General features: G+C 39.0%; 1 protein-coding gene across 1 annotated transcript in view; it reads right to left on the bottom strand.

Moving 5' to 3' along the window:
• Positions 1–8,952: 8,952 nt before the first annotated feature.
• Positions 8,953–16,231, bottom strand: part of LOC121508320 (lysyl oxidase homolog 4-like) — a 39,372-nt gene continuing 32,093 nt past the window's right edge. Inside the window, exons 14-15 of the mRNA XM_041785084.1 lie at positions 9,135–9,246; positions 8,953–9,023 (exon numbers count right to left, since the gene is read on the bottom strand). Coding sequence (XP_041641018.1) covers positions 8,953–9,023; positions 9,135–9,246 — 183 coding nt within the window. The remainder of the gene's footprint in view (positions 9,024–9,134; positions 9,247–16,231) is intronic.

Here is a 16,231-nt window from a genome sequence, read left to right as displayed (position 1 = left end):
TTACAGTTTGGTGCATAAATGGAACTAAGGAAACAGGACCAAAAAAGAACTGTTTTTAAGGTACATCATTACAGAAGGACAAGTATGCATACATTTTATTTTACTCCATTTTTTCCGAAGACAGCATGGAAAGTTTCCTCATTATCTTGGGATAACCTGCTGTATTATCCAGGAAAATGAGATAATCAAAATGAAATCTTGAGAAAAAGACTGAAATTTACTTGCCTTCAAAGCTTTCCGATCAACTTTTGGGTCCTGACCCACCAGTTGAGAATCACTGATGTAGAATTCAAAAGTTGGAGTATAGCCTACTGTAAATCCTCCAACTTGCTGATGTCTGGGCACCAAAATCTTGTTTCTTAAACCACATGCTGATTTGTCATCACTTTTAAGATTACAACTCTTTTACATATCATGCTCCCTCCCAGTGGTTTAGTTATGTGTTCCCAAAGAACCCATTTTTCAAATCCTCTTACCCTTGTTATCGTTTCATTGGCTGAAGCCAGCTCTCAGTTTGCCAGAGCACCAGGGGCATCCTTTGGAATAATCTTACACAACTTTTAGTGTGCAGTTTGACTGGAGTTTGCTGGATCAGCGGTGGACCTCCCTGTAATCTGTTGTTCTTCCTGCTGAACGACACATACAGCTGTTGCAGCACTTTACCATCATCGTGTGAGATCTGAGCCCTGCCTATAATCTCATGCTTTACTGTGGCTTCACAAGGAGGTAATGTACCGCAGAGCAGCCTGCTGGGTACCTCGCACACAATCGTAAGATTAACTACTAAAACACAAACCACTACTGAGCAAATGTGCTAACTCTGCCTTTAAACCTGCTGCAGTGACAAACTGCCGTGTCATGGAGCAAATGATATGTAAGGCATGGTTCAAGTGAAGGAATAACCAAAGTCCCACCACAATAAAAGACTGGTGGTGTATGGGTGTTTTGTGTCCAAGCACCAACAACCGTCAGCTAACACTTCTTGCATCACACTCTTCTTTTTGGAAAACTCAAATCTACTTTCTCATCAAATGAGTCGATACAACCAGAGCAACTACATAACAGATATTGTTAAATTTACCTGTTTTATCCAATTTTCCAGGAACATGTTCTAAAAGACTATTTTAGGCATGTTGATTAACCCTCAAAGTCCCTGCAGTACAGCAGTTTGTGTTTAAGAAATGTGTTACAAGTTTGTAAATGATGTAAAAACAAATAGTAGCCTGGATTAAATTCACTGGCTTTAACAAACTCTATTAAAAATCTTTACTGATAGGCTATACAGCAAAATATGTGATAAAAATTAATGTACACTAATGCTAATAATAGGGAAATTGCTTATTTGCCTCTTAAAAGACTTTTCTCCACCTATGCTAACAAAGGAGACTAGCCCCTTACAGTGCTTTAGCAACTGTTCTCAGCTCATGCTAAAATAACAATAGCAATGCTTTTTCTTTAATGTAGCATTTTAGCTAAGTACTTTAGTAACTGTCATGTTTTCATTTATAGTGTTACAAAAAGAATGTTACTTTTGCTTATTGTGAAATAGGAGTTAAGATCATTCTTTCCATAAATGTTAGTATTACAGTAGAATAGGGTTTTTGCTAAATGTGTAATAATAGCCTAATTTAGCAACTAGCATGGCTCTTCTCCACTCAAGCTAATGCTAACAAAAGAAAAGTGCTTTAACTAAATGTGAATTTAACAGCTGGCATGACTCACTCATGTTAATGTTAAGCTTAAATCTAGCATCTAGCACCCCCATAATTCAAACAGGCATGCAGAGTCTCTTAAAGTATCCTCGATAGGCTAGCATAACTTAAAGTCCTTGTTAATTGAAATCCAAACTTTGTGTCTTAACACATTAGATATACTATGTAGCCATAAGTATTCTCTCACCCATCCAAATAATTGAAATCAAGTGTTCCAATCACTTCCATGGCCACAGGTGTATAAAATCAAGACAAGGCCACGTAAAATGACGGAACGGGGTCAACGGATGCTGAGGCACATAAACAGAGATGTTGCCAACTTTCTGCAGTCAATCACTACAGACCTCCAAACTTCATGTGGCCTTCAGATTAGCTCAAGAACAGTGCATAGAGAGCTTCATGGAATGGCTTTCTATGACTGAGCAGCTGCATCCAAGCCATACATCACCAAGTGTAATGCAAAGCGTCGGATGCAGTGGTGTTAAGCACGCCGCCACTGGACTCTGGAGCAGTGAAGTTGCCTTCTCTGGAGTGACGAAATCATGCTTCTCAATCTGGCAATCTGATGGACAAGTCTGGGTTTGGCGGTTGCCAAGATAACGGTACTTGTCTGACTGTATTCTGCCAAGTGTAAAGTTTGGTGGAGGGGGGATTATGGTGTGGGGTTGTTTTTCAGAAGCTGGGCTTGGCCCCTTAGTTGCAGTGAAAGGAACTCTGAATGCTTCAGCATTCAAAGAGATTTTGGACAATTCCATGCCCCCAAACTTTGTGGGAACAGTTTTGGGATGACCCCTTCCTGTTCCAACATGACTGTGCACCAGTGCACAAAGCAAGGTCCATAAAGACATGGATGAGAGAGTTTGGTGTGGATGAACTTGACTGGCCTGCACAGAGTCCTGACCTCAACCCGATAGAACACTTTTGGGATAAATTAGAGCGGAGACTGAGAGCCAGGCCTTCTTGTCAAACATCAGTGTGTGACCTCACAAATGCGCTTCTAGAAGAATGGTCAAAAATTCCCATAAACACACTACTAAACCTTGTGGAAAGCCTTCCCAGAAGAGTTGAAACTGTTATAGCTGCAACTGGTGGACCGACATCATATTAAACCCTATGGGTTAAGAATGGGATGTCACTTAAGTTCATATGCGAGTCGAGGCAGATTAGCGAATACTTTTGGCAATATAGTGTATGTTGGAATGAGGTCGCTGTAAACATGTTAAAACCCTGAGGTCTACGTGTGACTGAATTTTTGATTTAGACTGTTAGAAAGTTGTTAACCTCTTTCCTGGATTGGTTTATTTTGAGCAGGGTAAATATAGGAGCCTGTGACATCACTGATCTTGATGTAGAATTACCCAGCCCCCCAACGCTACAACAATATTAAATCAGCAGTAAATCAGCATTTCACCTCAGTGCAATCTGTTGTTAACCGATGTCACTGCTTTCATTTAAAGTTAACAGCCAGCTTCATGCTATGCTTTTGTTCACTAGAGCCAGGCAGCTGCGCTCTGATCAGAGGCTTTCTTTTTTTTTTTTTTTTTTTTTTTTTGAGAAACATGTAATTCTTGTGAGTGGGTGTGGCTTCAGCTCTTTTAAGCGACATGCCCACACCATCCTAGAGCAGATTTTACTGTCTCATATTCCCTGATTCTGAAGCTTAATATCATAAACTTAGAGATGTTTTTCATGACAGAAACTTGACCTGGTGGTTCATAACATAGTGGCCTGTCATGCAATAAACCTAAAATAAGTTTTTTTTATCAGCTTACAGGGCTTTAAGTATGGCAGAGTTGCTGTATGCATTGTTTTTGTCTGTTTTGACATGATGATTTAACCATTCATTGTAAAACAGATATTATTACCTGGAAATGAAAGTTCTGTACAAAGATGCATCCTGGATTAGCTCGCTAAGTGCTTGGACTTTCCCAGGAGTAAAATGCTAAATAAATAAACAACATTATGATGGTGCAACAAAAGCTTGAGGTAAGAAAGGGCAAATACTGCAGAATCAATAAAGAAGGGATTGATGAGAAGGAAGTCACATTAAAACGGACCACAAAGATGAGAGAATAAGCTGTAATTGGTTGAGTGCCATGACAGTAATTTGATCAGCTGATTGCAGCAGATCAACTTATCATTATTAACCCAGGTTTTTTGTTTGTTTGTTTTGTTTTTTATTATTATTATTCACATTGAAATCTAATATTTTCGTATCATACTTGGGTCACCCTCAAATGTGAATCCACTGATATTCACCAGCATCAGAGTCTGATTCAGACCGCATTTATGAAGAAGTGTGCTCAGACAAACAACAAATTCAGAAGAAAATCAGAACTTACCTTCTGCTAAGCCCTGCCATCCCATGATATGAGCAAATCACCTTTTCTGCAGCTATTAAGCACTGGGACATCCATCTTACTTCCATAGAAAAGAATTAAAGTTGTTATTTACCTGTAGTTTTATTGACATTTCTACAAATGTTCACCATTTTCTAAGCCCCAATAATACTTTGCATAAAATGTGGGTGTGGCTTCCTGTGAGCTGGACTTTGCATAGTAATGAAATTCTAATTATGATTATTAGGGCATTTTGGGTATTAAAATATGTAAATATCATCTGTTACAACTGAAACGGGATAATATTATTCCTCCATCTTGTAAGAAGGAGACTACTGAGAGAGGCCACCAAGACACCCATGACTACTCTGAAGGAGTTACAAGCTTAATAATATTTATGCAGTCACTTATTTTACATAACATATTTTTATTAGAACTTTGTAGAAACCTGTTTTCACTTCAACACTAAATAGTTTTTTTTTGTTGTTGTTGTTTTTTGGGGTTTTTTTGGTCTAAAAGCTAAATTCTATTGACCATGATTGATTCATAGAATCAGTTAAAGAGTAAAATATCCAAGAGAGTGAATACTTTTTATAGGTACTTTAAAGGATATTAGCAAGGAGGACATTTGTTCCAAGGTAAGGCAACACTGTGTTAGCAAAGTTTGCTGCAAACTGACTAGTATATTATGTCAGTAAGCTCATGTAGATCATCACCTACAGGCAAATTTTGTACATAACGTTACTGTCACGGCTGTTAATCATGGCTAAGGTTATGACCAGCTTTAGCTTTGTAACGTTAGCTCATCGTGTTATCTTTTCAACTTAGAAATTTGTTCTTCGACAGTGGGACATCAATGTTAGCTGTAGTCAAAGGTTGTCGTTAAAAGCCTGCCTTACGGAAAACCATTAATGCTAACTTCAGTAGCATGGTGACATGTCAATTGAGCATTAAAGGTACAGTGTGTTAAACTGGGAATATTGGGGATATCTGACTGTCAGATTCTACATACAATGCTCACTTCTGGAGTAAACATAGACACCAGTGGATTTTTTTAATGGGAATCTGTCACTGTGTCCCAGATTGCATACTTCTGTTCTAAATATAACATATTTTGAGTGCATTAGTGCAAAGTTCATTCACATGGACAGGTATACTCAAATGCAGTATAGGCCTAATACTGGCACAATTAAAACTGTACAAGAATTGAGTGTGGAAAGAATAGACACGATGCACACCCAAAGAACGGCATGTTGGTGAGGTAACATAGCAAATATTGTACTTTTAGCATGCTAGCGCCCAAGCTACCATTATTATCTTTTAGGTAGCTAATGAGTTACTCGCAATGGTAGCACATTTCAATCCGAAAAATGGTATTTAAGGCTAAAGGAGTTCATTTAAACAATGTTACAATGAAATAGAAGTTACATTAGTTTAATAGTGATTTAAATAGCCATCAAATTTCAAATAATCGCCTGATGTCTGTTAGCAGCTTGCAGTTTAAAAAAAAAAAGAGTAGAAGAAAAAAACTAGGGCCATTAAAATGTTGTCACTTCCTGTGAGTGCAAAATGGCAGGACTCAATTTGAGACAATACTAACGCCCTGTGGTTAAGTGCTCTGTACTGCATTTAAGTTATTTCAGACACTATATTATTTTGTCCCTTTTATGGTACTGTAGAAAATTGCAAGATGCAAAAGTCCACGATGGCAGAGTCCATGTCTGGGAAACTCTTTATGTAAAGTTGAAAAAATTATTTTCAGTTTCTGAAATTAAAACAATTTAAATTGATCACAATTTTAATCACAGTTTCAGGTGATTAAACCCAAATTTTAACGTAGGCCTACTTATAATTTTTCTTCCTCCAAATGCTCCAAAGCAAATAAAACTGTACCTTTAAGTCTAGCAGGGAATCACACTGCAGGCCTTAACGCCCAACTCTGGTCTTTTCTCAGATCTAATTGTTTTTGTTTGGCTGTTTACACTGCAGTAGAAATCCAAAAGATCTGATTTGTTTTTGATTTAGAACCACATATGAAAGTTGCCTAACCTGACATGCCAGATAGATGGTTTCTGAGACAGTTTTTGAGCTGAAAGAGTACTGTTGCCATACATCATCACATCACACCCATCCTGCAGCAGCTCCACTGGCTCCCCATCACATACCGCATTCAATGCAAAATCCTGCTCCACACATACAAAGCCATCCACAACCTCGCCCCTCCATACCTCTCTGACCTCATTAACATTTCTATACCTACCCGGACCCTCCGATCCTCTTCCTCTGTCCATCTCTCTGTCCCCTCTGCTCGCCTCGTCACCATGGGGAGCCGAGCATTCAGCCGCTTGGCTCCCCAGTTATGGAACCCCCCCCCCCCCGACCTTCGCAACACTGACTCCCCTACCCCTCTTTAAAACCAGACTCAAAACCCATCTGTTCAAACTCTCCTACTCCCTCTGATCTTTTGCATTGTCTATTGTATTACTGTTTGTTTATATTCCTGTTTTTATGCCTGTTTTAATGCACTTTTTTGTACTTTTGCAAGGTGACCTTGAGTGTCATGAAAGGCACCCTTAAATAAAATGTATTATTATTATTATTATTATACATTATCAATGGCAAAATTTCTCTGTGAATAGAAATGATGCCAAGGCTGCCTGGGAGACGTGCAAAAAAAGTCTTCTCTGCTGAGACAAGCCTTCAGTGTTGCTCTTTCCTTTTGTTTTAAAAATAAATTTTATGCAGTTCCCATTAGACTGCAGCTTTCCTACAGCTACATCCGAGCCAACGGCTACTGTGGCAACAGCCATTGGGAACACCAGCAAACCCTGCACCCCACAATCTTAAACCTATGCTGAAGCAGACCAAGAGAAGAGGGAAAACATATGTTCGGTCACAAAAAGCTTTCAGTGTTGCACTTTGCCCTTGTTTAAATAAAGAAATGTTATCTTATTCTAAAAAAAATTCCACCGTGGCCACCACTCACACAACTAACCCCTTCCCCCTTGTAACTCTCACAAATTTATCCTGAAGCAGGTTGGCAGAAAAGCAAAGAACATATTTCCCATCATTAAAAGTTTTAGTGCTTTTTAAAACTTTTTATTTCATGCCAAAATGTGGTCAAGTTCTGTTAAATTGATGCTATACTACAGCTATATCTGAGCTAATCGCCACACTGGAGGCAGCCATCGCAAACAGCTTTGAGTACAAGAGATGGAGTCTGGCAAACCCATCGGCTTTACAGGTCAAAACTGAGTTAACCTGACACGCCAGATGAATTTGTTTCACTCATCCATCTAGGAAAGCTTCAATAGGAAATGTTTGAGAAAAGGCAGAGGCTTAGAAAAAAACTCGGAGTTTGATTGGGTGAACGTTTTGTCTGTCACATCAGAGCAACAAAGCGCGTGATGTAGCCACTATCAAGCTGCGTGTGCACAGCTACTGAGGAATAACATGCAACAAGGTGACTATAGACATGTAAGTACTCGAATTTTTCGTTTTTGAAAAGAAAAACAACTCACTGCTGTTCTTTGTTCTTCTTTTAACTAAAAGATGTCGTCAAGTTCAGATAAAACTGGCGCTTTAGCAGCATCCGCGCTAATCTCTTCCTCCATAACTGCCCCAGCTCTTGCTGCTGCTCGTTTATGTCACGACTCCGCTGCGCTTGAAAGTACTGCCCCTCATCGTTGATTGGTCCTGTCACTTTCTAACCAGGCCCAAACGGTTCAGATGGATTTGCCAGTGAGAAACAAGGAAACGGACGTATCCATCTGCTTTGCAAGGTTAACATTGAGTCTGATATGAAAAGATCAGATTCAATGTGACTTTTGCTGTTCACACTGTGAAAAAAAGCTGGAAAGTGTCACATATGAGCCAAAAATATCAGATCTTGGTCACTATGAACTGCAGTGTTAACATAGCCTCAGTGTCCTGCCTCAATCAATGCTGATTTAAACAATTTTTTTGATTTATCATCTTTATCATCTGCATTAGTAAACTGCAGTTAAATAACCATGTCTCAAATAAACATACAGTTGTCAATCTGATCTTTATTCTTTCACTACCATTATCAAGTATTGTTAAAGGCGCAATAACGTGGTACAACCAGGTCTCATCTGATGTCACTGATGGTAAACATGTAAAAACAAACAAGTGAAAATATTTCTCGTAGCAAAAGTGACAACACATAACAAAGCCACAAAGGCACAAGATTCCACTGAAAAGTACATTTAAATTCTGCATAAATTAAACCTAAAGCACAATATTCCAGAGAGGTAATATAAAACTGTACATGACAATACATTTGCAATACATTACAATATTTATTCAAAAAAGGCAAAGTAGCACCATGAAATAAAAAAAAAGTCATCACTCAAAACCAAAAACCACACAGTTGTAACAGGAAATACTGCATTTGTAAAATGAACATTGAAAGCACAAGGGAGCATGAACAGGGGCAGTCTGTGACCAGATGAAACATGGACAACAACTTGGTGATGCACTGTAGAAATGATTTTATTCTCATGTGCCTTCATGTCTTTACTTTCCAGCTGTAGTTAGGTTTTGATCAAGGTTAATAAACTTAAATGTTCCAAGGCACATTTTTCAGATTGTAAACTACTCTATGTTTTATTTTGTGGACATGTTGATTGTGACAGCAAAGTTTTTTGTTTTTTGTTTTTTTTCTATTTTTTCCTCTCTTCCTCCTCATCCTGTTACTTCCCTGATTTTCTAACAGGAGCAGGCATTGTGGATGACAAGTCAAGGGGTTATATTAGGTCCCTCCCAAACCTTCCTCTGAGCCTCATCTCTTAAGTTACTGGCATGTCATTCCCCGCCATGATGAGGTGTGGTGAGGAGTTGTTCAGTTGTTCTGTCCTTATCACTGCTTGTTCCTTAATTCACAGGAAGTTGTTGGAGATCTGGCGTTGGTGATCAAACAAGTCCTCCACCTCTGCACTGTAAGCATCACCTGATGAAAACAGACAAAGAAATGAATTGGATCACAATAGTGAAGAATCTAGTTGCGACCAAGTTGGGTGAATTAGAGCATTTGTTGCTCCACAAAGTCTTCACGCTGTACCTGCATGGCATCCGAACATATAGACTCGAGCTCCATCGTACTTGCAGCGACAACGCATCACGTTGTTCTGGAAGTCAGACTCAGCCATGTCCAAGGAGGGATTAACTTCAACCTGTAAAAGTAGAAAAATAGAAGCAGGGATAAGAAGCTGCAAACTCACTCATCCTCCCTGCCTGCCTGTGAAAAGACTAAGCTGGTTCAGGTTTTATCCGCTCATTATCAGGGTTGTTAGTTGTCATCAAGTAAGCAGACATGGGCTAGAAAGGTCCTAATTTGCCTCCTAGTTTGCTAAGCTGTTGTTATTAGTGTTAAAGTTGCATGACTTTGTTGGCAAGCAAAAGGTGAATAATGAGCAATGGCCAACACTATTTCAGGCCTGTTTTGATAGCTGCTATTTTTTGCACTGGCAGTTCCCACTTCCAATTCAAATCCAGTGAAGTTCAGCGTTTTCAGCATTCAGTGTCCTGAGTGTCACCACAGCACTCAGTTTGAAAAATTACAACTTTGCAGCAGCACAGCATGTGCCATCATCACTAATCCTTCACTGATCAATCAAAATCAAGATGGGGCAGGACTTCTGATACCAGCTTTGTCAACAACAATGGCAGCTGAAGAAATTGATAGGATATGTTTCAGCTGGTCTAAATGCTATCATGATTGCTTTACTTTTTTTTATTATTGCTTTCTTGATGTCTTCTTGAGTAAAAGGAAATAAGAAATGTATGGAGCAACCGAAAAAACATCTTATGAATAGCAAGGGAGTAGTAGTCAACATTTGTAACCTAGCAACAATTAATAATGGTGAAAAGTGCTCCAAAACTGAGGTTATGGGTGCAGCTGGAGCAAATGCCTAATATGGTTTTACTTTTATAGGCCCAACATGGGAACATTTTCTAGTTATTCTGAATTGATGCACATGCTTAAAACCAACACTAATGCAGTGTTACTAACCCCCCAAAGTGTAATTTTAACTCCATTCTTAGTGAAATGGTCTTCCGTGTTGGAGTCAGTTGACAGTGTCGACGCATTTAGCGTTAATTTAAGATTTAAGATTTACCCAAAGTGGAGATATATCATGGATTTTGAGCAGACCAGAACCAAGCAGACCTAATCACTATGGAAATGCCAAAAAAAGCGTGCCGTCCCACACTGAACTGAACCGAACTGCTCGGTGGAAACGACCTATAACTAACCAAAGGACCCCCTCCCCCCATGTCAGACCTGCTGTCAAACAGTCAGCAGTGGGCTGTGAGCTGGAATGGTTTGACTGAGCATCATACAGTATGAGTAGTACTGCAGCTACCTGCTAAGGGTGTCTTTGAAGCAGATGGTTTTATCCACAAGATAGTTAAGCAAGGCCTGAATTCTGGCATGAGATTGCAGTATTGGGTACAAAATATTAAGTTCTCTGAAGTCTGACATCCATAGATGTACAGTGGCCCTTCATGCCACAGCAAATGTTTGCATGGATAGGTATAGGACAAACTGGTTGAAAACACAGTATAAATGAGACCGTTTGGATCATTGTTTCACTGACTCTCACTTACTGGAATGTACTGATCTCGTCTGATAAAAAAGACCTTGAATGCTATACTATAATACTAAATACTATAATTTCTGATTTCATACATTATCTTATCTCTGCTTGTTAAAATAAAGTGGCCAGTAAAAACATGTGGGTTGCTGGTAGATTTTTTTGATCCATAAGCCAAAGTGGTGGGTAGGCGAAAAAGTTCATTTCCAACCCTGGCTCAGGTGACTTAAGATGTTGCCATTTGTGCAGCGATCATTATTGTGATTCCTTTGCTCATGTTTCTGGTGGATTATTGTTGTTTTTGATGCTAAACACTTCTCCACCATGAGTGAAGGTATCCACTAATTTGGTCACCTTCTGTCTGTGGCAGGGAATGGTATATTATAAAGGGTGGAGGGCAGATTTTTAGCTCGGGGTATATCTTAGCTTTGCATCTGTCTCTTGGCTCCATCCTTACCCTGAGACACTTGACCGTGTTTAATAAGAGGTGGCAATATATTAATATGAAAAGTGCAGTAGAATGTGTTAATAAGTAAAATAATAAATACCTGAAATTTACACCCAAAGTACACAGAAATATCACAATATTGTTAAACGTACACGTTCATGTGTGAAAAAATGTGAATGTTAAAATTTACACTACAAGGAGGTTATGATATTAACACTTTCCAAAGTGCTAGTTCAACTCAGAACCCATGAAAATTTGAGAAACTTATGTTAGATTTAATACTACGGGACTTGAATTAACACTGACAATTTAGCTGTAGTTGCACTACAAATGTAAAGAATAAAAGTTATGAACAACAAACGTACTGCAAAAACATAACAGGTGCAGAGTGGAAAAAACGCAAATATTTGGACCAGTGGTTTTCTACGTGGGGGTCAGGACCCCTTTGGGGGTCATGAGACACTGAGAGGGTTGCTAGATGCGTTCCAAAAAACAAAATATATTTTTCAATGATTTCAAAATGTATATGTTACCTATTTCTATAAGTATATAGAATAAAATTAGTCAGTGTAGAAAAAAAACAAAAAAACATGGTCATTTGGCAAGATTTATGCTGAAATTAATGTTCAAAATTTTTTAAAATGTAAATCAGCACATGACTAGTCTTAAATGTGTACGGCTGTGTTCCACTTTTCTTTAACCATCTCCAGGTACAGTGGGGGTCCCCTCTCTCTGGCTCCTTTATTTTTTGTTTGAGAATCCCTGATTAAGAAATTCCAAATCCAGTCTTTAACTGAAGAACTCTGAGAGCATTAGCTAAGTTTCTCACCATTCTCTTCAGAATATAGGCCAGACTTACAGAAAATCTCTAAATTAACTTATAGCAACAGGGAGATGTTACTTTATGATGTCAAACTAGACCACTTTCATAACTAAATGATAAATTTGACTGTTGTCTCCATCATTTTCTTGAGTGCTGCCACAGGCCAGGACCAATGAAGAGTGGATTTGCAGCATTTGTCTTAATGATATAACTTTAAGGCCTTGTTGTAATTTGGTTAATTAATTATTTTCCAAATATATGTGTTTTCAATTTAGTATTCTGAATGTTTGCAGTGATTTTGCTGTTAATGCAGTTTGTTTGTTTGTTTGTTTGTTTGTTTGTTTGTTTTGGGCTTTTTGAATCAAAATCTTTTTAGTTTTCAGAGTGTATCCACTGTTGCATTCGTCTTCAGTAAATTTGCACCTTTCTAAATTTCCTTTACAGTGCATTCAGACCAGGTCAGATCGACTTCACTCTAATATTTATGGGTTGCTGCCTGAAAAAAATGCATTTTTAATCTCATAGATTTAAACTCAGTACCCCATCATAAAACGGTAAAAACAGAACTTTAGATTTTTTTGCAAATTTATCAAAAATAAAAATCCTGGAATATCACACTGACATAAGTACTCAGGTCCATGCAATAACATTTGAAATTTAGCTCAGGTCCCTCCCTTTTTTCTGGAGCTTTGCAGAGATGGTGCTACACCTCGATTAGAGTCCACCTGTGTTAAATTACATCCGGCATGATTTGAGAGGGTGTTAGTAAGAGAGGTGACAAAGAACCCGAGCTCGGAAGATCCTGTGTGGAGATGAGACAAAGTTCCAGAATGACATCCATCGCTGCAGCCCTCCACTCAGGCTAGAGTGGCTAGACGGAAGCATCTCCACAGTGCAAGACACATGAAAGCCCATTCAGGGTTTGCAAAAATACGATTTCAAAGGATTTTCAACAATTTCAAGCACCTTCTTTTTTAGCACTTTTTAATAATATTTTCATAATAATATTAGAGTTAAACTCCCATCCAATCAGGATCTGGAAAAGTTAACTTAAAGGCAGAAAGGAGTGGGAAGTTGCCAGCCTGGATAAGGTCTACGTAGTAAAGTAGCAGTTTAAAATCGCCCTCATAAATTACATGCCTTTTAGAGTGTGTCTATTAATATTTATAGTTTATGGAGTGCAAAAATGACAAGTTTTGTTTACAAGGCTTTGTTGTTTGCGCTAGATGTAGATTTCTGTCCAAGTCTGGACCAGAAACATAGCATGGAGTGTTTTTTAATAAAATAAAGGAACATATGAGAAAGTGATAATTCACTTCAGACTGGAAACAGCTGTTTTTCCTCATGACCAACCAGGAAGCCACAGGATTATTGCCCCCCCCCATGGGGCTCATCATATATAAATGGGAGTTCCTGTGTTGCATGACATCACTTTCCACCGTTATCTTCATGCAGGAAAAGGGACCTTAGATGCAGATGACAGTTTTGGGTTTGGATTTAAAGCTGAAGCCTATCATTAGGTTGTAGCCATGGTTTGTTGTTTTCCACCCTGTCTGCCAGCCTGCCATATATAAGAAAAGCACACAAATGAATTTTCCTGACATAGACTTCAAACAGATAGCTTGACCACATATTCAAAAAAGAAGCCCTGTTTCATTTTTTTTAATATGACAGTATAAATTTTGTGGCTCCAATTGTATTTACAGTCAAAGATTTAAAAGAAAAATATTCATAATTATTACTCTCTTTTATAACATTTTCAGTCCAAACTTGGAGTCAATGAGTTCATATATTTTTATTATTGTGTGCTGAAAGCAGAGTATGATTTCAGCACATACTTTATGGCTGTGATAAAAAAACATTGACTCAGTGGCAGTTGACGTATCTTTAAAAGTTCTTGTAATAATGTGAAACAAAGGGCCCACAGCCTGTTTTACACAACAATGAAAGGTTGTCAACCTCCTGTAAAAAAATGCGAGGTTGCGCAGCTGATTTTTAAATGACGGAGCAATCAGGAGCAATCACACTGAGGTGGACGTGACTCATCGCCTTAAATGTATGCTCCTAAAAATTGCTGCCACCCTGTCATTCTTGGTAAAGAGAAACACCCAGCTACAAGAAAGATGAGTGACCCATGCCCTCCCTCCATCTCTCACTTCTTACAAAAATTTATGAGCAGCTGAACTTCTTCTGAACCACAATCTAACCACAAAGTGCTGCTGGGTCGTGTTGTCATGGCAACCATGCATCTCTGCTTTATGACAGGCACTTGGTTTTATCTCTCGAGACGTGGCTCGTCACACGTGTGCAGACAAAACCGCTCCTGCGTGTAGTTTACATCCAGTCTACAAACATACACGTGCGAACCCAAACTGAAACATCTTGATTTCATGTAAACGCTCAGAAAATAATTGCTTACAGCGTCATTGTGCTGCCACTGAGCTTTGAGGAATAAATAGAAGAAATGATACAGAGGGATGACAGATGAGTAGGTCAGCACACAAGATTGAATGTCTAGAAACAGGCGAGCCATGTGATGTCCAGCCGACAAACTTAAAACTAGCTTTATCCAGATGTAACACGCTGACTGAGACGTTCCACTGCCAATAAGCCTGTATTTTCTGGAAGGGTGGACTAATAGCAGGTCTACTTTCTATATAAAACCAGACTAAATTCACTTTCCTTAAATAGGCACACACCCTTAAAACTACATACATGCTGTACACCTGAGAGAGCCAAGAGCTATTTACTGAAATTACAGTCTTTTATCACGGCTTTTATCTCATGTGCGCCTTCAGATGTTGAAACACAAACCCATGTGTTTGCTCTTTTTTCCTTTCACTCCTGATGTGAGAGGTTCAAAAAGCTGCTGAAACACGAGTGTGGAGGATTTTTATCTCCAATTTTCATGACTGTTGGATTCATTCTTATAATATACGAGCCCTGATCCATGATAGTATTTATCACAGCATCTCTCTATTGTAAAACCGTCTCCTATCTTAGAGTGTTTTATTTTCACACATTAATACTTTAATAAACTTCTGTATCCACAAACCTGTATGTAGTAGCCCTGTACTACTTTTGTCTGACCTGCTGACTTATGAATTGATGCACTTTGATTCCTACTTAAGGTTTCTGAGTGCAACTGCATTCTTGTGGAATATAGTGCTGACTCCTCATAGACAACATGCATCATTAACAAACAGTCAGCAAAGGTGTTGTGTGAAGCCAAATAACTGTCCACTGATAGGTACCATATCATTACCTCAATTTGTGCAAATATGATAACCTGACACATTTTACACAACCATTGCATGGATGTATTTCACATTAATCTGGGAAATCTTCCTTAGAAAGCAGCAGGATAAGGGTAGGACTTCTAAACTGCTGCTTTTCTACAGCTACAGGTGAGCTAATTGCTACAGTGATACACTATGCTGCCATAAGTATTCACTCACCCATCCAAATAATTGAAATCAGGTGTTCTAATCACTTCCATGGCCACAGGTGTATAAAATCAAGCACCTAGGCATGCAGACTGTTTCTATAAACATTTGTGAAAGAATGTGTCGCTCTCAGGAGCTCAGTGAATTCCAGCGTGGTACTGTGATAGGATGCCACCTGTGCAACAAGTCCAGTCATGAAATTTCCTCACTCCTAAATATTCTACAGTCAACTGTCAGTGGTATTATAACAAAGTGGAAGCAACTGGGAACGACAGCAACTCAGCCACAAAGTGGTAGGCCACATAAAATGATGGCAATCTGATGGACAAGTCTGGGTTTGGTGGTTGCCAGGAGAACGGTACTTGTCTGACTGCTTTGTGCCAAGTGTAAAGTTTGGTGGAGGGGGGATTATGATGTGGGGTTGTTTTTCAGGAGCTGGGCTTGGCCCCTTAGTTCCAGTGAAAGGAACTCTGAATGCTTCAGCATACCAAGAGGTTTTGAATAATTTCATGCTCCCAACTTTGCGGGAACAGTTTGGAGATGGCCCCTTCCTGTTCCAACATGACCGTGCACCAGTGCACAAAGCAAGGTCCATAAAGAAATGGATGAGAGAGTTTGGTGTGGATGAACTTGACTGGTCTGCACAGAGTCCTGATCTCAACCCGACAGACCACGTTTGGGATGAGTTAGAGCGGAGACTGAGAGTTCAAGCTGTTATAGCTGCAAAGGGTGGACCGACGTCAAATTAAACCCTATGGATTAAGAATAGGATGTCACTCAAGTTCATATGTGAGTCAAGGCAGGTGAGCGAATACTTTTGGCAATATAGTGTAGTCTGCTAAATGA

This window comes from Cheilinus undulatus, linkage group 4, assembly GCF_018320785.1.
Source record: "Cheilinus undulatus linkage group 4, ASM1832078v1, whole genome shotgun sequence".
Lineage (NCBI taxonomy): Eukaryota > Metazoa > Chordata > Actinopteri > Labriformes > Labridae > Cheilinus > Cheilinus undulatus.
The sequence above is the reverse complement of the archived record's forward strand: the minus strand, read 5'-3'. Positions and strand labels throughout refer to the sequence as shown.